This window comes from Temnothorax longispinosus, chromosome 11, assembly GCF_030848805.1.
Source record: "Temnothorax longispinosus isolate EJ_2023e chromosome 11, Tlon_JGU_v1, whole genome shotgun sequence".
NCBI classification, from domain to species: Eukaryota; Metazoa; Arthropoda; class Insecta; order Hymenoptera; family Formicidae; genus Temnothorax; species Temnothorax longispinosus.
The window spans coordinates 85168-106436 of NC_092368.1; the positions used below are offsets into that span (position 1 = coordinate 85168).

The 21269-nt window shown below is 40.0% G+C and overlaps 1 protein-coding gene across 4 annotated transcripts in view; it reads right to left on the minus strand.

Annotated features, from left to right (window-relative positions):
• Window positions 1-21269, minus strand: part of LOC139821681 (kin of IRRE-like protein 1) — a 347436-nt gene that overhangs the window by 25310 nt on the left and 300857 nt on the right. For all 4 annotated transcript variants that reach the window (XM_071792913.1, XM_071792912.1, XM_071792915.1 and 1 more), the window contains 2 exons: window positions 14534-14678; window positions 11134-11264 (listed from right to left, as the gene is read on the minus strand). In XM_071792913.1, the coding sequence (XP_071649014.1) occupies window positions 11134-11264; window positions 14534-14678 (276 nt within the window). The remainder of the gene's footprint in view (window positions 1-11133; window positions 11265-14533; window positions 14679-21269) is intronic.

Sequence of the window (21269 nt, forward strand, 5' to 3'; positions counted from 1 at the left end):
TTCTTGCGATACTGATACGCGTGTATTAGCAAGCGGCTGACAGAGAAAAAGGGAGAAATATAGATAGAGGGAAAAGGAGAAAAGAGCAATCCTCTATTCTACGAGAGAACTTGTTCTGCCGCGAGATCGAGCGTGCGATTTCATTTCTCGTTATTTTCTAATTTCGCGATAAATTAGAGATAAGCGTAACCGCGCGCGCGTCTCGCTACGATGTCTTCCTACCTGTTCGTTATTGTATCATTTTTTTTACCCCCGGAGGAATGCCACTGTGGACCAAACGAGCGCTTTTATGACCGTGAAAGACAAAAGGGAAGTATCTTGTAAGATTACGAAGAAGCATGTACCTTAAGTATGCATTACTGAACGCGCAATATAATACTGTGGCGATTCGAACGAGTTAACGAGTCATGTTTGCATAACGTGTCATTAGAAGTTTTCACAAAAAACAGACTGCTGCTGTTCGTGTATCCGTACTAACATATAAATATAATATATGTTAATGCGTACCAGCTATAATTTATTGTAATCAATTGGATTATATGTGTGTATTTAGCTGATCGCGTCTTTTTATCGCTACTGAAAGTGCTGAAACAGCAGTCGCTGTTTTTGTTGAGTAATAATATTAAAGAGATAATATTATATATCTATAAATAAGAGATAATACAATCTCTTAATTTTCATTCAATTAAAGTTTAATTTAATTGGGTTAGTTAGTAAATATTAGAAATATATGTGTAATTGCAACGGACAACTCGACATATCCCTCTCAATATTTTTAAGAAAAATTGTTTCCCAGTTTGTCGAAGAATCCGTCGCTAAAATTATTGTCATTGCTGCTCGCAATGATGTCGTGCACGTTAACGAAACAACAGAGTAATATATTCTGCGTTATCTGACAGGAGTTGCGCGGGACAAATACGATTTTACCAGTTTTACCGGTCGCGAGAGGAGCTACGCACGCGGTTATACATGTCTCCGTAACGAATTTGCCGCTTTAATTAGCTCCAAAAGGGTGAGCCCCATTATGTCTTACTTTGTCCCTGTTTTCGCAACAAAATGAGAAGCGGAACGAATGTAGTGCTAATATCGCACTCCGTTGAAACTTGCAGCGGGAACGAACTCGGAGCGGAGTGGAACAGCCGCACGTCAGAGCCAACAAGTAGCTCGAGTCGGTGCATACGCTGCCGTCGCGTCGCGTCGCGTCGCGTCGGTGCCGTTGCCAAATGCAGGCCGAACCGCTTAATCAGGCGAGAGGCGGCCTTCGAAAGTTCCACGACCGCCATCTACTACCTAATTTACAGGCTAGTTGCTGGCGAAACGCCGTTATAGTTCGTAACGTAATTACAAAGTCGGTTATTAAAAACTAATATCGAACTTGTTATTTGGAACCATTTTCTTGGAATTCGACGGTGAATACATCACTCCGTTACTCCTCTCGCATTTTCATAAAAATTTACCTCCCTTGTATTAAGCGATATATCTTTTTAGCTCTTTCTTCTGGATGCCGAACGCGCGGTAAAAGTTCAACACGCAGGCTGGGTTGGGAGAGGAATATCTCAGAGTCGGCGTATGTCCGTCATAGTGCAATGCCCGTAAAAGTGGTCCTGCCTAGTTAATCAGACGAGAAACGACAGTCGGGCGTCTTGTCTCGCCGGCAAACATTTTCTCGTCCAGTAAAAGTCCCTTAAGTTTTTCACCTTGCTCCTCGTTTTCCTCTTTCCTCTTTCCTCCCTTCCATCATCTCCTCACCGCCATTTCGTTCTTATACCTCTTACCTCACTACCGTTTCCTCCATTACACCGGCGCGGCGGACCCTCTTCTCTCCCGTTCCGCCAGAATCCGCTCGCCGAAGATAATTCGAAATCGATTTGAAACGAGGCCATTTGAATCTTGGAGAAGTTGGCGGGGTTGGGATATAGACCGGGAAATGCGCGAGGGGCGAAGCGAAGGGGAAGGTTCAGAGATTCCTTCTTCCACTCATTTCTGTCTTCCACCCCTTCGGGACGCGTTTCTTTCTTCTGCATGCCGCTCGAAGGGGTAGATTTATTCAATTGTTTTATAATCTTGGCAGCTCGACACGGCAAGGCGAGGCGAGGCGAGGCGAGGCGCGGCGCGTCGCGACGTCGTCCCCCATTGAAACCCTTTTCCCCTTCTTTTTCCTCGTTCATTGTATTTTTCGCTTGCGCGATTTCACGACAATAGTGCGGAGATATTTAATTACTTGTGCACGATTAACTGGTTATACCAATAAACTTATCTTATTGTATTATTAGAATATGCAATAGAATGCCAATACGAGATCAACACGCAATTGGGGAGCTTATTTTCGAAATGTGTATTACATATCGATATTGATGTATTTAATAAAAAACAATTCCCATTTTATATATAAAAAAAAACATGAATTCAAGTGATTCAGAAAAACAAGCTCGAAAAATTTTTTAATATTTCAGCTTCGCAATTCATATGCCCTATAAAGCACCAAATAAAATATCAGAGATAATATATTAGGCATTTTAGAGCACTTAGTCACTCATGTCACGATCATGTGAATTGAATGCGCGTGTTGATATACATGGAGTTTTTTTCGATTAAATTCACACAATCTTGATACATGAAATAGATTTTTTCAATAAAACGTAATAAAAAGCAATAAAAAGAGGAAAAAACAAAAAAAATGAACGCGCTGTTTGCGGCCATTAGTGACGTAACTCAATTAAACTGCATTGTAATCTATGTAATCAGCCATCCATGTGGTCGAGTCTAGGCTAGGAGGTTTAGCACGCTTAGCATAGGTTAAGCCCCGGTTAAATCCCGAGGTTTATCTTCGATTTACTTGCGGCAAGAGACGAAGCTCGGGAAGGACTCGTTAAACGTTATATCTTGTTAAGCCCCGCGGGGGAATTTTTAACGGGACGCCTTTTACATCTCTTCTCTCTACATGTTTCCGTTGAAATTCTATATTCAATAATTTTATAAGATAATTCTGATCACATTACCGCAACGTCGCAATCCCTTGCGCGTAATCTTCCTCTTTATTCAAAAAGAATATCTTTGGAATTAGATGTATATATAAATATTTTTTTAATAACAACTCAACGTTTTGATAAATGTGAGAAAATAAATTAGATATTACTTATTCTTGTCCAATAATTCTCGTAATTAAACATGACCCAAAAAAGACAAAGAAGATTGAAATAAAATTCTGTTATTATACATATCAATTATTATATTTGGATTTCGTTTGCGTCTCTTTATGCATGTTATATATAGTTTTCCTTTCTTGAGTTTGTAATCATTAAGCTTCTCTTTTATCTGTTTGAAAGTAAAACTGCTCAAAGCTTTATTTCACGTTGTCTGCGTCAGATAAGAACCGCCGCCGAAGCTTATCGGTCAAAACCACCATCAAAGAGACATCTCCGCGATGGAGATTCGCTACACAAAGATCGATATCGCGGCAGCTTACACGTATGGTCCCGTTGCGTACTCCCGCCTCGACAGAGATAGCGAAGTTTAAAGTTCCCTTGCGCGACTCGAATCCCCCAGCCTCCACCTTTTCGTTCCCACGAGTCGGAATTCTGTTCTTTCGTCGTTCCCGTCCGCGTTTCTCCTCGTAGCGTCGCGTCGCGTCGTCTCGACGAGGCGGAATGGAGAGTACGATATCGCCCTGTGTAGTCAGCTCCTGACTTTCGTTTATCTTTTCTTGCGACCGAGCCATTCTACCAAGAGCCACCATCCGTCCTGCGTCTCATTCTACTTATCCAATCTACTCCTCCACCTGGTATACTTGTATTTGTCCGCGTAAGTAGATTCGCGCTAGTAATTTCGTTCTAATTCAAGCTCGCGATCATTCGCGTATTTGCCTTCACACACAATAATACTATAGTATAGTATAATACAATTAAAATTATAAGACGGTGAACAAGCTGAAAATACAACCATCCAAAAATTGTAGGATTTGTGAATTGATATCTTCAAGTCTAAAAGCCAAGTCTTAGAAATAAAACGATAGCGCGACGAGATCCGCGGATTATTCCTGATAGATAAAAAAAAAAAAAAAAGAAAAAATCAGTAAGCCGCAAGATTGAAAAACTGTACGCCAGATTCTACAAATTTATATTGTAATGTAATGAATGTGATATGACAACCAGATTTTCGAGCAAAAATCATGTACGCTTTGTTCAATCACGCGGCACATTTTGGTTCAGCGTTATTAATTTAATTTTATTATGGAGCTACGGCGAACGCAACAAGGCCCTTTGATCAGTCAGTCCCAAAACTAGAAGCGGAGAGAGCACTACGCTTCCGATAATTAGGTTTCATAGGGTTTGCTCCGTAAATGAGGATCAACTAACTTCCCCATTGTGTCCATTCTCCGAGCGCAGACAGCTGACACCCTTCTACCTATCGACAAGCCTAATTGCATTGGTCTAAGAGAATTGCTGTCGCTAATGGCTAATGTTATCTATCTCTGCGTCTTCGATACCTTCCTTTCTAAGGTTCTTTAAAAGATATTATATAACGATACTAATGGGTTAAACGGGGTCAGTTGGTAAATGCGCGTCATTCGAAATTATTTTAGTTCCCCAATAGTCGTATGGCTGAAACGGTGATCAGCTGTTACTTATCCTAAGTCCGTCTCTTGTGCCCCTTTTTCGATTCTTAGAACGCTCTCGCGCCAATCGATAGTAAGACATTGCATACGCGACACTCGATTTCTAGGAATGCGTCCGAGATGTCCCTCGTTGGCCCACGAAATCTCGGGACCATCGTACCACCGGACGGCCCGTCCAATTTCGTTTTGGCATCACCTTTCGGATCCTGAGAATCTATCGAATTTTCTCGCGCCCTTCAAACGAGGATCGCCTCTCATATAGGAATGCCCGTCCGCGCGGTTCTGGACACAGAAACCATCTCCCATCACAGGAGGATCCTGTGCGGTCGCGTGATCCTCTCAGTGTTCCGCTCTCTCACATCTACCTCTCTCGTATGGTCAGACGCAAAAGGAGCAAGCTCGAGGAAAAAGAAAAGGCTTCTGCGGAATGGGAGGGGGGATCGTTCATTCCGGTCAGACGGCACACTGATTCTTTGAAAAATTGCCAACAAGCCGCGGCCATACTTCCTTCCACTCTCCGTTCCTTCCTTCCTTCCTTCCTTCCTTCCTTCCGTCCTTCCTTTCTGCTTCTTTTGCCTCGTCTCCTGGCAGACCGCTATCCCTCAAAGGAATCTTTTTATTCCGTTTATTCTTGCGAAGCGCAGACCGCTGTCTTGGTCCTTCTTCATCTGCTCACAGGACGCGGCCGTTCCTTGTTCCTTCAATCATCGTTCGCGATTCAGCCGAGACAGTAATTCGCGAATCTCGCCCTATGTTACGACGTGTAATCACAAACGCAACGTGTCGCGCATATGCGTAAGGGTGCATTGGTTAACAGTCAAGCGGCCGATACTAGTTTGCCAAAGTTATTTGTATTTTGGTTTTAGCTTTTAGCAATAGAGCAATTCCAATTGCACGCGGGGTCATATAGAGATGTGCTGTTATCGAATATTCGCAGTGCGTTGCAGTGTTGTCGATTTTATTACGATAGAAACGAGTGGCGCAGGGTCGATCAATTACAGTGTTGCGCGGATCGTACTATTTCTGACCGAGTTTTGAAAAATATTTTTCGCACAGGACGGTTATGATCTTTTATCCAAGCGCAATTCTTTCCAACTCCCAATCGAAATGTGAAATTTGAAACTAAAAATTATTACTGCGAGTAGAAAATGCTTCCACCGAGCTCCATGCTGTTCCTTCCTTCTTTCCTTCCTTTAAATTTTCCATAAATTACATAGTATACGTTTGCATTAAATAATATATTTTATTAAAATAAAGAAAGAAAATAAAATATATAATAAAATGAAATTTTCAAGTGTTTTCTACATAAAGCTGCATAATTCTCTGTGTTAAATTTTGATTATGCACACTCGTTTAATTATAATAAAAGCAACATACATACTTTTTATGTGTGTATAAAGAGGATGCCTCGAAACCAAAGAAGATACTTAATAAATTATCGAGACTTTGTTCCACATTTAATTATATTCCCTATAATTTACGTTTCTTTCCTTTTTAATGTTCCACAGTTAATAATGATGGAGCATAAAATTAAAATAATGCAGTCTGGTTTTTGATAAGAAAAATAAATATTTTATGTATGTTCCATGATAACTTTTTTAGAAGCATTAAAAACAATAGTTAAAAAATTCAAGCTATAAAAGATTAACAACAAATTCTTTAAAACATTTATTAAATTTTATTTTATACTGATGAATTATGTTCACTACATCAAAGTCTCATTTTTTTTTTAATTCTAAAATTTTATAGTTTAACAGTTATTTATTTTTTACGTTGCAAAATATCTCAAAATATCTTCAAATCTTAATCTTGAATCTTGACATGTTTGTAACCACATCGCAGAATGTTACAACAATATTTAAATATACTTGTTCTTTTTTCAAATATTAAAACTATTAATAATTCGAAACAATAACCTATGTCAACGTTTCTACACATCCTGGAAATGTAAAAACGCTAAAAACTTATGCTAGAAACATATCCAAATACGCTTCATCTGTGTAAGACTTGAGCGCAAATGTTTTTGGCGTTCTCGGGGAAAGTTTGGCAATTGCAATAGACGGTTGTATTGAGCCATTAGAATCAGCCGGGATCAATAGCGTCCATTGCAGGATTTTGGTCGGTGTATTCGGCGGAATGTCGGAGATACGGCGTGGAAGTAGTTCCGAACAGCTGTTCGAAAGTTGCCGACTATCGGGCTCTTTTTAGGAGTGCCAGAGACGAAGACTGTAGGTGGGATCGCGATCGGCTATCGCTCCTGATTCCTCGCCGCGTCGTCTTATCTCTTAACGAAAAATTGCGAGATCGAAATCGTATGAAACGAATCCATACTCTCACCCCTCCTGGAATCTCGAGGAGTCGCCTTTAGCGCCAGCGGGAACCCCGACACGCCTTGATCGCGATGGTAGTGAAATTGATTGATGTACGGCCCGCCGAATTCTCGACATCCACCTTCTCGGGAACCCACGTACACACATACACACATAGATATGCTCTCACGCTTTTCGACTCCTCCGCACTCTCGCACCCTGCGCCGCATTAAGATCCGAACTTGTCGAGCCGAATCTCGCGTGAGAAGGAAATGCACTCGGTAGATTCGCAGCGCGGAAGCCGTTATCCTTGGCGCGCGCTCGTGCAATCCAATCGATGTATGTACAAAAGCCACGACGCCGCGCCGATACGAGCGCATCAAACAGCGGCGAGGCGACGTGGAATTTCAAGTTTGATCGATATTGCCCGTCTCGTGCTGGCAAAATCCGTTTGCTGGAATTCAGGAAGTAGAAACAGTTTTTTTTCCAACGTCGTTTTGATGAACTTAAAATACGTTAGCGTTTCAACACTGACAAAGATTTCTTAAAAGAAATAACGCGAATATTCGTTGTTTCAATTTTTGCACTTCCTGTACAGAATGGATTCAAACTGTCTCTTAATGGGGAACAAAGGTGCAGCTAGATACAAGAGAGAGAGAGAGAGAGAGAGACTTGACAGAGCTCGAGATAAATTCTCGATCTTTCTGCGTGTCCACGAGGACAACGGTATTAATGGGACTCTTCCGGCAGTACGCTCGGTCAATCCACTTTGCGAGAAAAGATGAAGAGTTGAGAGAATCCTTTCAGGCTCTCTCTCCTCGTCTAAACCGGCTGGCCGATTGGCTCGTCGATGCTGCAGGTAGGTACAGAACTTCTCTATTGTCCCCGTGAATGATAGAACCGACTTAATCACTGCACTCCATTATGTCGGCTACCCCACATTTCTTTCTTCGCCTTCTCGATTTCTTTCTTCTTTTCGCCTTATTCTCTCCCTTTCCGCCTGGCCCCTGTTATTTCCGTTTCTCTTTCACTTTCCGGTTTCATTCAATCCCTCTCGCTCATGCGTCGTTTCCTTCTTCCCGCTCTTCTCCCTCTCTTCCTTTACTCGCCCTCCGACCGTTCATGATTCTTTCTCCCTCTTTACGATTGCCACTCAAAAGGTTACTGCTGCCCGAAACGCTTTTCTAAGACCCCGTCTAATCGTAAGTCAGTGGTGCCGGATCCCGCGGTCCGATTGCTAGCTCGGGATTGATTGGCAGATAGAACGTGCTAACGGCTAATTCCTAGGCAAACTTTTCTAGATGAGTGAAAGGGATCGGCCACGCCGAATGAATGAAACATTTCTGGTGTACCGAGCGCGAACGTGAAAATCCACTCTAACGAGATCTAAAGGCAATCGCGTCCAAGACTCGAGAAATAATCAACATGAAAATAAAGTAATGTACAATAGAAATCAATCGTTTCTCCCCTGTTATAACACTTGATGTGTCTGTTAATATGCACATATTGATTATGAAGAAAATAATCAATCATGAATTTGAGGAAAATAAATGGACGTTAGCTTCTACGTTGTTTAAAAAATAATCGTTTGGAGAGAAGAACGAGCGTATTAAGTCAAGAAATCGTCTTCGGTGCTCATTTCTACTTAAACGTACTTTTCTTCTGAAAGAAAAGCGTTCATCGTATTCGACTTCCGTTATGTCCGGGAGTTCAATAATCAGCAAGAAGTCCGAGTATGTACGTGTGTGTGTGTGATTGCGGATAGTTTTAAGAACCAGTATTACGATAATGGCGCGAATCGGGTGCGGTTGGATAATCCATCCATCGTTTGAAGGCACGTACAAAGACTAGGAGGAGCTTAACTGGAGGGTGAGAAGCGGATCGCGCGACTAGAAGACGATCCGCAAGCAAGAGGAAGAAGTCGCGGGCGGAGAACGTAGGTAAGAGGTAAGAAGGGTAGCGGAGGAGGAGGTGACATAGTCGGTGCGATAGTCGGGCGCTCTCCCTCCGGAATGAAGTCGGATCATATTTTTAAGATGCAATTTCGAGGGAAATCTCTTACGCGGTAGCAGCTGCTCACCGCCCACCGTTAGCCCGTTTCCTGCAGCCCTTCGCGACGTATATCCAGCGAAAGATCGCCGTGCGACGAAACGAAAAGAGGGCGAGAGCGAGGAGAGAGAAGAGGATGAGCCGGGTTAAAGTGAACGACGGAACATGGCAGGGATATGAGGCCCTAGGCTGATCCCGGAAAAGACCGGAGGAAAGCTAATGCACCGCACCGCGCCGCGCGTTCCTGCGGGATTCCTGGCTAGCGTAGCCGATGGTAATATAATTATGGCGTAAATATACGTGTGTACCGCAATCTTCCGCCTGGTGTTATGGCCGTTGGATTAATGCATTAAGATCCGAGGGGGTTGAAAGGGGGCGGGGGAGAAGGGAAAGGGTGAATGCCGCCTTTAAAAGCTCGGGAACGCAGCGGATCTTCCACTTAAGCTTGTAAAATTATGAACTTATTAAATTATGAGTTTTAAGAAACGTTCATTAAACATTTTCTGTCGAATGCTTTAAAATGAGCAAGAAGGAAGAAGATTGTGAGATATTGCGATAGTTGAAAGCACGATGTATATATTTCAGAAATATATTGACTGTGTATAAGATTAGTTATTAGTCATAAAGTTTATGGAATTATTTGAGTGATTGAAAGATCCCTGTCACGCTGTCTTCTTGCCATATTATATTACACACGACGGAGTTGCGCGAGTTATCGGATAAGCTCGATAAAAGTAACGCGCGATCATTTATAATCGTGTCATGCCGTAATTTGAACTACATCTGCAAATTGAATTTTATTAAACTTCTATTGTTTTCATCAACATGCAACGAAATAGTATGAGTCTCATAAAATTTGTGCTTAAACGGTTGTTCTCTCTCTTATCCAGAAAGGTTGTTTTTATCCAGAGAAAATTACAGAACAAGTTATCGACGATCCCAATGTTGGAAATTAACTCGTATCCATTCGTAATCGCGTGATTTTATAATTTAAACTACATCCGCAGAGAGATTGAGCTTTATTAAGTTATATGTGTATTATATGTGAACCACAAGTTATATGTGTATCTCGCGAATGTCGCTCGCGTGTCGTTAGATCCTCGCAGACTTGCGGGGATCATCGAGAGACGACAAAAATTAATGCACAGCTATTTGTGATCGCGTGCCACGTGCACCGTGCGATTCTGGGGTTGCAGCCGGTGATCGGGACGATTAGAATTCAGGAGGTTGTGCTTCCGTGGCTGCCACCGATACACAGGCCAAAGTTTGTCGCTGATAGTCTCGAGTACGCCTTGGGAGCGTTCCTTTAACTTCCGTCTCCGCTGCAATTGCCGCGCCTGTAGGTGTATACACAATGCGCAACGGCAGCGGTAGCGGAGTGGAAGCGGCGGCTGCGTTTCGAAATTCAAGTAGCGCTGCCTAGAATAAGCAGGCAGGCGGTCTCCCGAGGCAACTATCTCTCGTATGAGCTGGGACTGACTAACGTTGGTTACGCTTTGATACCCGTTTTATGCTCGTTGCGCGCGTCTTTTATTACCCGAGATGCGACGACGTCACGAATGTGAGATAAATCATGTATGGCATTCAATCTGGCTCGATATAGCTTTTCGACGCAGCTTTAGAAGTGACACCTCATTTAAAATTGTATTCGATCGCAAAATGTACGCGTTTATAACTGTCAGAGGAGGTAGTAACTATCGCATGGAGAACGTCGGGATAGTTTAAGTAAATTATTGTCATTATTGATGCCGTAATAAGAATATAAAATCAAAGTGTTGACCCGTCATTTATAAAATTGTTTATATTGCATCTATTTGCCACGGATTTGAAGATATAGAATTATAGATGATAAAATTCACGATAGAAATCTTTGTAACAAAAATAGGCCTATCGCGATAGGTATCGACGTGACGTCGTGTCGGAGGCTTCTCTTCAATATCGTTACGTGATAGCTCATATATTATGTAAATAAAAGATTTAAAGTTCTACTCCGTGTTCGGTGTACGAAGCGGGACGAAAGTGTCACGCGTATCGACGAAACCCACCATAAAAGTCTTCCTATACGTGGGTACTGCGTAAAATTTACGTGGTGTCGTATTTTCGGAACTATCGCGATATCATAAAAAAGCGGTATACAAGGATATATTTAAGAATTCTTACGTCATGTATCCAGACGAGCTTGGACCAAGAAGGATTGGCTCTAATGTGGCACTCGAAGTATACGTCATCCCCTTCTTTAATGTCCTCTGGGCTTAAGGTCGATCCGAGGTTTAACGATACTATCGGCGGATCTGCAACAGCAAAATATTCAAACATTTCTATGTTGTACACATTGACAAAGAATATTTCAAGATTGCCTATACGTATTTTCTATATCAGTCTCTCTTTCTCTAATAGTTTTATCAATACAATTTTTAGATATTAAAATTGACATTGATATTAGCGTAAAAGAGAAGATAAAACGGAATAAAGGGATAGACTAATGTTATGATATGCTTCGTTCATTCGAATACTTTGTCGTGAAATATATATATTATGGTAAATATAAGCGATAAAAGCATCGTAAATCGCTGTTTTCATTACCGGACTCGCGTGCGCGTCACACACACACACACACACACACACCTCGATTTCTGCCAGCGAAGCTACGTCCGCGAGGCATAATCTTCAACTTCTCCCTCCATTAGCTCCGATATTTTTCCTGCTCGTGAGACTCTCAATAATATCTCGCGCCGTTCCTACGGTAACTCGTAGATGTTCTCCCGCGACTCTACGGATAGCTGCCAGCAATCAAGTCTTTATTTGCTCGTCGTATCTGGCATTTATTGTGCACATTAGTTTAACCATAGCGCACCCCTCCAATCCGTTTTTTCGTAAGTTTACTTTCGTATATATTTCAATTTTCGTGGAATTTTATCACTCGCGCGGGTTTAGAGTTATACCGTCCCTCCGAACCGCGCTGCTGATTTACTCTTTCGTTAGCTTGTTTTTTTTTTACAAGTTGTGGCAAGGTTCGTTAATATTAGAACAAGATTGGAAAAAATTACCGGAAGTTCAATCTTCTTTCGCCGTTATCTGTCGGAAGCGACAGTGACGACGAAGACGAGGGATCGACCGCGCCAGGCCGGACCGTCTCTCTGAGATGGTGTAATTTCAAGTCCGGACTTCGTAGAAACGGTCACCGTAATCGAATACGTGACATGACACCATTTCCCGTATTCTGCAGTTTTTCCCGTTACGCGAATACTCGTCCATGCTCTTTATGTATTTCCTGGTCGCCCGTTACTCGGTCGCTATATTTCTGCCCGACGTGCAGGTGCAACGGACGCAACCGGACAGATAAGAACGAACGATAAACCGTATAGAATCGAAAAATTTATCGCTGCCGAAGTAATAAGCGCGCACCTCCGCAAAATTGAAAAAAATACCTGAGGCGGCACGCGAGTCTTCCGCTTGCATCGCACTTTTTCCCGTTATTTATACATATTATATAATTAAAATAAACATACGATAATATACGGCGCCTCGCAACATCGTAAGAGTGGTCTCTATTCTATCAAAGATTACCTTTGCGTCAACGTTCGTGGATATAAATTTATGTCGCAATGCTCTAACCGTTCTTTTAAAGAGCATTTGATTTATTGCACCGATACTAACCCACTTTTCAAAAGAGAGAAAAAGTGAGCGTAAAAGACTGAGAATTTGAAATTTAGATTAATAATTATAATGATATTAAGGCTCAAATAATGAAACTTCATTAAGATAATTAAATATCGATTAATTTTCTAAAATGTTTCAAAAAAATGAATTAGATTACCTATTGTTGCATGAAATTCTTTATGTTTTCTTTACTAATTTTCACAATAAATCGACTGTCATAATTTCATTAGAACGCTATTACTTAATTGACGGCAATATTAGGTGCTGCGAGAGAGATTTCATTGGCGATAGATTAAAGATACCGACACGGATGACAGTTGCGCAGGAAAACTTTCGAGATTACGAGTCACCCACGACCGGCGCCTTAACCATCTTATCGCGAGTATCAGCAGGATGATTTATCTGCGACCTAAAAGAACCCCCGAGTTTCTGTGTTCATGTGTGTAAAATTTGCTTTTATGCCCATGTGACAGCGTCATTATTATTATTTTTTCTGACGCAGCTTTTACGAAGTTTATAATTATTGTCCAAGTATTATACCGTGCAAGTGAGACAGATGAATTTTACACGGCGCCGTACAATAATCTCGCGAGGAAATGATGCTGCGCGAGGTAGAATTTGCCAGCTACCGTCCAACGCGCAATCATTATCCGGTGCCGACAAATATAAAACACGTGGACATTCGCGTTAAAGATTTCCAGGACGATAACTCTGACCGCGACTCATTTAGAGAAAGGACGCTGCTGGATGGAACATGGAACGAGATATTTGGTTCCCCTTCTCCCGTAATCTTCCAGCTGTGTTGTCACCCATCGTTTTAATATGCACTGAGCGTGCCGTAACTCTCGACACGCTAAGTCGAACATAAAGTTTACGAGGCCGGATGAGCGTAGTTACGTGATAAATTTCACGGGCGCCCGGCTAACTGGACGCGTGTTACGCGCGCAACGTATATATAATAATATTCCTACATCGCGCTTATAACCGTTTGCAATAAACAAGATAGATAGAGAGAGAGAGAGAGAGAGAGAGAGAGGGGGCAGTAAAAAAGAGAGAGAAAGAGAGAAAAAGAAGAGAAGAGAGAGCATCGCGTAAAAACGAGATGAGACCGTTCGATGCTGGAAAAAAAAAACGGGGCCTTTGAACGTAATTATCGCTCGGGACGAAAGACGACGCGTTTAATACTTTTAAGGTCTAAAGAATTGCGATCTAAGAAACTAAGGATATCGAGATCTTACAGTGTCTATAAAATTGCTTGTTGTGTATAAAAGGAGAGATTGCATTGGATAATGGAAGGAAAAGTCTAATAGAAGTGAAAAAGCTACTTGGTTGTTAGTAAACGGAAATATGGAAACATAAAATGTAACAGAAATTATGAATAGGTTTATATTAATTAACATGACAATCGGGATCGAGAGACTCCGATGAAGGTGAACGGCAACGCCGAATTTTCGACATGCAGCAGCAATTTATAAGAAATGGGAAGATCTTTTTATTAGCGGTTGTAAAAAAGGGGAGCAGCATATGGGACGCGAAAAGTAAATGATACGTGAACACGGGAGATGGAGAAGGTGCGTTTTGGTGCGCAGAATGAAGAGGTTCATAAAATCGGTCGAATGAAGATGAGATCGAGAATGTCGAGTGGTTGTCGGGCAATTTCTTCATTTTCTTTTTTTACGACACATGCGTGCGACGATATACGACAATGGAACGAGTCGAAAGAAAACGGAGAGATAGAAAGAGAAGGCGAGAAAGAGAGAGCGACAAACGCTGTAAAGTACCATTCGTCATGGTGTCGTATTCGATTTACCGCGATCAGTTTCGCGATCTGTCGGTCGTGAGCGAGTTTACGGTTCCGCGAGAAATTGGAACGTTAAGGAAAAATGTAATGTGTACTCACATACGACGTCGATCTTCCAGGACTTCTCGACGAAGAGTCCGGTCACGTTTGGATTCTCTGCTCGGCAGGTGATAGATTTCCCATCATCCTCCACACCCGGCTCGAACTCTACCGTGCTGACGGTTCGATTCTCGGATCTTTCCTCCTGCGAACCATCCAAAAAATTCAGTAAAATTATCGTTTTTATCTATCATGCCGATTTGCTCGCTATGTATAGTAAATCGCGCGGAAACAGCGGCGACATGTGTTTATAAATCTTTTAAGCTTGTAAATAGATGAATTAACGAAATAATACGATTTAATTGGAATATTACATGTTATACATATGTTAAACAATAAAATCTTTAATTAAATAAGATTAAAACATTTTTAATTTTATTTAATTATTAAATAATATAAAAGATAAAGAGAATTTGAGATTATTCAAAGATATTCTTTAACCGGCTATTTACTATTGCATATCTCGTATAATTCTCTTTGCATTCTGATTCTCTTTGCAAAACTTTTTATTTGCCCATGCAAGTCAATACAAACAACGAATTGAAATGATTGAAATCGGAGCACGTATATGGGAAAGTTCATCGAGGAAGATGACGTAGAAGTGAATTAGCACGCGCGTCAGTAGTATAAGTGTGTGCGCTTTCGCTCAGACGAAAGTCCTAGTTGCCAACTGCTATATTCTGTTAAGGAACTAGGTATGTCGGCTGAGTCGAGCTTCGATCTCTTGAAAACGCGTTTCGTAGCTCGCAATCTCTCACGACGAAAAGTCATTCAAATCTCGCACGACGACCGACGCGTGACGTGGAAGCGAGTGCGCCGACACAGATGAAGCGCTTCGATCAACGACATAAATGGATTAATATTTTGATAAATTTAACTCATTAATGCTAGAAACAGCAAATAATTATATATTTTAACATGATTATATGTACTATTTTTAATTTTATAATTCAAAATAAAATATTTGTTAATATATGTTAATATATAAGATATAATAATAGATATATGTAAATCTTTGAGAAAATAATTGATTTAGTATTATACCAGAAGTAACAACTTAAAAAGTAGCTACTTCAATAACTATTAAAAATGTATTTCTAAAATTTATTTCTAGACAGAATTTAAAAAATTATTTGCTATTGCTACGACTAATTTATTGCTACAGCCGTTACTTGATGAATATGTCTATGCTAATATTAAATTTCCTACTTAGAGAGTCTAAATATGTACATTTGCATTCAATTCGTTGCCTCGCTCTTATCAAACTTGTCTCCAGAATCTTTGTTACTTGCGTTAACCTACTCAAGTTTACAACAGTTAGGTTTCACAAAACCCAACACAGGAGGAAATCGCGAATCCTGCCTTCTAATTGTCAGTCACTTCGCGCTTTAATCATTATGCTAATCACATAACTACTATATAAGCCAAATTTCGTAACTCTATGAATACGTAATACCGCCGAGAATGTCGATAAATACTGATTATACTTTATCTTCTCTTTGCCTTACATATCTCTATATATTGTCTATTTTTATGTCTTAGCTGCGCTCCATGTCTCAACTCTTAACGATGTTATATACATCACGCTGCGATATATATTATATTACAGTTATATTATTAATAATTATTAATAATAAAAATATATATCCTGCGTAACAGCCTCTAATCTTCATTCGTTTTATTTCAATAATTCGGACCCTAATTACATGGTAGGCCTTTCTTTCGTTTTGAATGACAAATTGAATATATGAAAAAAAGTAAAGAAAATGTTAAATTTATCTTCAAAATTTCCTAATAAATAAAATATAAAACAAAATGTAAAATAAAAGAAAATATATTTTATTTATTATATAATTTCAAGATCATATTCAGAAATAATCTTACCAGATTTTTTTCTAAATACATGACTTTAAGCGTGTAAGAATACATCTGATGGAGGAACATATGAGTGCCAAAACCGGCGGAATGCGCGTGCAGTGGGAAAAAACATAAATAAAAGAGAAACGAGAAGAAAAAAGTAGATATTCCTTTTACGATTTTATTCTTTGACTTCTATTAAAAATTTATATATTTATGTGATATCTCCGATGATACTGACACATATCAGTACTATTTATGGATCCACTCACACGCTTCCAAATCCACAGGTGACGAAAGATGAGAGAAATTTTAGTGGCAGAGGTCATGTGCGCATTGAAAATTTGGACCAGAACATCACGCGAGAGGAAAGATGTAGACTGTATTTAAAAAATATAGAATATTATAGGAGCGAGCGAAGTGTGAGCTGTATTTCAAGAAAGCTTGCGCTTCCGTGACTCATATATTTATGAATATATGTAACGTAATAATATAAGTTACAAATCCATGTACGCGGAGTTACGGCTGAAAGTACAAAACACTATGGGAATCAAATGTTATTTCCTTTTTCGAAAATACACATTATAAATAAATAAATTAAAAAAAGCTGAATGTATATTCCATTAGAATGGACGCTAGCAACGAAGGGATTAAAGGTCGGGTGCAATACGCGGAACTTGAGCTGCGCTCTCCGTTTCGTATCCGTCGGGAAAAATAAAGATATTATTAGAGAGAAAGAGAGATGGACAAGTATGATTTTTAAAAAATAATAATCTCGCGGTGAGAGGGAACATTTCGAAACGTTCTCGTACGGTATAATTCCGTGGCGCAAGATGGCGAGGGAAAGCGGAACGGGGAAAAAAGGACGAGAAAAATCTGATTCGACGCGCCGCTCGCCATGGTTAATTTCGGTTATATTAGGTTCCGCAGGGGCGGGCCGTAAGCAACCGTGGTAACATCTGTCGGGAATTCGTCCTCGCCGGTTTTCAGACGCTCGGAAAAGCTCCGAGACCTGCCGACGTGGCGAGAATCTTTCCTAAGCAGCGCAAATTCCGATCAGGGATTTCGCTTATTTTTCATTTACCGAGGAAAAGCAAGAGCTGTTCGCTACGTGTATAGAAGGAGATAATCGAAAAACCGGGACAAGGGTACAATACCTGTGATAGAATAATAGATAAGAGCATGAGAACCGCGCGCTGTTGTCAGATGATTTTTAAGTTATATCAATATAAAGTGTCGAAAGCTCAATTATTGCCACAAGTTTGTAAATGTGTATCTCTGTATACAATAAAAAAAAAAAAAAACAATAAAATAGTATATTGGGGCAATTTTAACGATGTGTTTATGAACGTGCCAAAATTTTTGCCGAAAGACAATCGATTATTTAATAATGTATACTCAATTTTGTCTGATACAATCAATTTTGCTGGATTGTTCAATCAGATATGATCAATTTTGCCGAAGCGATATAATTATTTATCGTAGTATACATCGCGTTTCATCTTATCAATGCTTGATAACAGCTAATTACTACATACAGACACACAATAAACTTGTCTAAATAAAGAAAATCATAGAAGAGACATCAACTGTATCATTCATTAAGATTTCCAAATTTCTAGATATTTAAGTATAACAATACTTTATCATTGAATTCTAATACTTTTCTTTGTCTTTGTTTGTCTCAGATTGTAATTTATTAATTTTTTAAATAGATGATATGAATCGATCTAATTCAATGACAGAAATTTATACATGCACATAATACTTTTTATGTATAAATATAAAAATTTCATTTAAACCTTGAGGGAATAGACAATAAGCTTATCTTATAAAAATTTTATTTACTAATTTATGTACTCGTATATGTGACTGTCATATTTTACAAAAAATAAAATATAAAACAGATTGTCTAGATCCATTTCTTACATTACTGTTGTTGCAACTGGCAACTGTTGTCGTATCTAATTTGAAACGTACGTGATGCACGCAGCAATCGTTTGCACCGCTAATCAGCGAGTATAACGGAGTTTTCGCCCGCTCTGGGAATACGCTTCGGAGCTCCCGATATGCGGAGACGCCAAAACGTCGTTAAGCATTGCGGCCGGGGTTCGTTAATGAACTACGTGAAATTAATTAGGGCCGTACGTCAACGGCGCCGGAGACAACGCCGACTCCAAAGTGCGGCGCGTTGGCGTGTACGCGAGCCAACGCGCGGAAGTTACAGCTCTGATTCCAGATTATCGATAATGCCAGGCCCCCTAGGGCCGTGCGTAACTAACTATCACGATTCGAGCCGTCCTGGCATTGGCTAGTAAAGTTCTATAGAACGTTCGACGTGACCGAGGTACTCCCATTCGAGTCTAAACGCGAGTACGACGAACTTTGGAACGTATTCGCGCATCAAGAAAATCGAACAATTATTATTCACGTATAATATCTGTAAGATATTCTTGAATACAATAAGAACAAAAAAATGCAGTAATAAAAATTAAATTCAAAAATGTAATTTGCGTGAATATATTCGCTTTACTTTATTTAACTCTGAGACTTTTAAATTGTCGCTTTAGAATAATTTGAATTCCGCCATCTTTTAATTCATATTTCTGCTATCAATTGTCTAAATTGAATTTCATTTCAATTATTTATATAATTTGTAATTAATTCCAACTATATAATTAAGAAGTTTTGCATAACAGGTATCCTATTTTTAAAATATCAAGAATGTTCTCACATTTCTAGCATTTTCAATAAAATATATGCATAAAATGCTAGATGTTTTTATTACGTCTTGATATAAGCGAGATGAAATAAGTTGAGATGAATAGACCGACCTATATCCTACAACGTTTCACATTCTAAAGGATATATGTCAATAGAATCGACACCGTATATATAATACCGTAACTTGGAAATTCAACCGGCAATATGCTCTGATATTAAATATGGACCTCCGAAAATTCCATTCTAATTATCAAATTGATACACAATTAATAAAATTAATACTTAATATACCGACGATCCAAGCTAAAACAGCAATTCATGGAGATTTAATTTTCATAATTACACGTGACATATCTATTCCATCGATTTGGCGTTTCATTCATTACGCCGTGATTAATAAATGGCGATTCCCTGCGGGCCGGGTTCCTTGCCCCTGCTCCGTTCGGATGTAGTTTAGCAGACACTCCAGGAAGCCAGGCAGTAATGTGCTCTTGACGATATATACATTATCGGATAATGTCGAATATTCCCATCGGCCCGGACGCGGATTTTCGCACTGTGCGTCCGCTCTCGTAACGACCGCGTCTAGTGGAAAGGGCTTTTAGTATCGTAACATTTTGACAAGTATTATGCAACTCGCAGTTACAGCGCCGGAGGAAGTTTCTAATGCCACTCCCTGAAAGATCAATATTTTCTCCTCGAAAGAAAGATAAACTGCATATAAACAATTCTAATTTTTTTTTTAATACAGCAATCGTACTTATTATTACAAGAATATTAGATACGAGAATCATATTATGCTTCATTCTTTTGTCCTTGTGTCAATTTAGAACTAATTTATCTATAATAGCATGGATCTTATTGGATACCATTGGAATGAATGATTTTACTTGTATTCCGAGCGCTGATGTCGACTTATTCTCCGATTCTCGATATAAATTTAAATATTCTCTTACGCAAATTCTTAGCTTCTTTATCGTGATAGTTTGTTATTTCAGTTATCGCTATGATTATTATTAACAATTATTAGCGCGTTTACTTTTACAACTATACTATTATGTTTTCAAGTGTGTTATTCTTTTAATAATACGAACAAAGTCGAAACGCTTGCAAAATACATATTTTTGCATCTTTCTCCAGAGCGTTAAGATGATCAAAATAAATAAGTAAATAGATTAAAAATAAAAAGTTCTTTACATGCTGTGTAGAGCGATAATGTTCTAGATTTATTTTGATATTTATAGCGGGATTGTCATGCAACGTGCACGATAGATTAATGCTTCTCGTTCAGAGCGTTCGCGTGTTCTCCGCAACTTGCTTCTCGCTGCTATTCGTTTAGCAGTTTAGCTAAACGCGGCGAGTAGATACCGCTCTTCGGTAGTCTCGACAGCGCGGCGCTTATAGAAGAGAGATGTAAATATAAAGTGGATGTTCGGGTCGGGATCGGCTGAATCGGTATAGCTTAATTGGCAATTAGCATGCCGCCAATGAAAATATCTGGAGTCGACAGGTGTGGCTGCTTAATTCAATCGGCGCGTCTCGAAAGCTCCGATCTCCGCCACTACAACACCATCACTACCTCCACCAATGTCGACGCTACCATCGCTTTCAACCAGCTATCACAATCGGATGTGACTCCGAGCTCGGGTGAATCCAATCCGTTTGGGCAGAGTACTAGTTCTTTATTTGTTCCTCGGTAGTCGATCCTTTCTTTTCTCTTCTTTCCTCCTTCTCCGCTTTCTTCGCTTTTCTTCGTTTCTGCCTCTCTGTCCTTTTTTTTGCCTTCACGTCTTCCTTCTTTATCCCAGTCCTCCTGGGTCTTATGACTGTGCTCGTCTCGCGAGAATCTCTCCCAAGGGAAAGATTCGCTATTGAGGGGTGTAGTTATCGGTTCCCCGGGGTGTTTCGACCTTTTAACCCAGCATCCCTTCTCGCATTCGCGCCGTCATCGGCGCCAGCTCAACGTCTCATTCTTAACACACTCGAAAGCGGCACGTAATTCTCGAAAGTATCGGTGGAAAATTGACTCGATCGGGCGATCTCACGACGTGGCGCATTGAAATATATCTTGATGTATTATCTGAAGGAGTCAGATACCTCCATCGTCAGATATTTATTGAGTATCAATACTGTCGTTCGATATAAATGCGAAGCT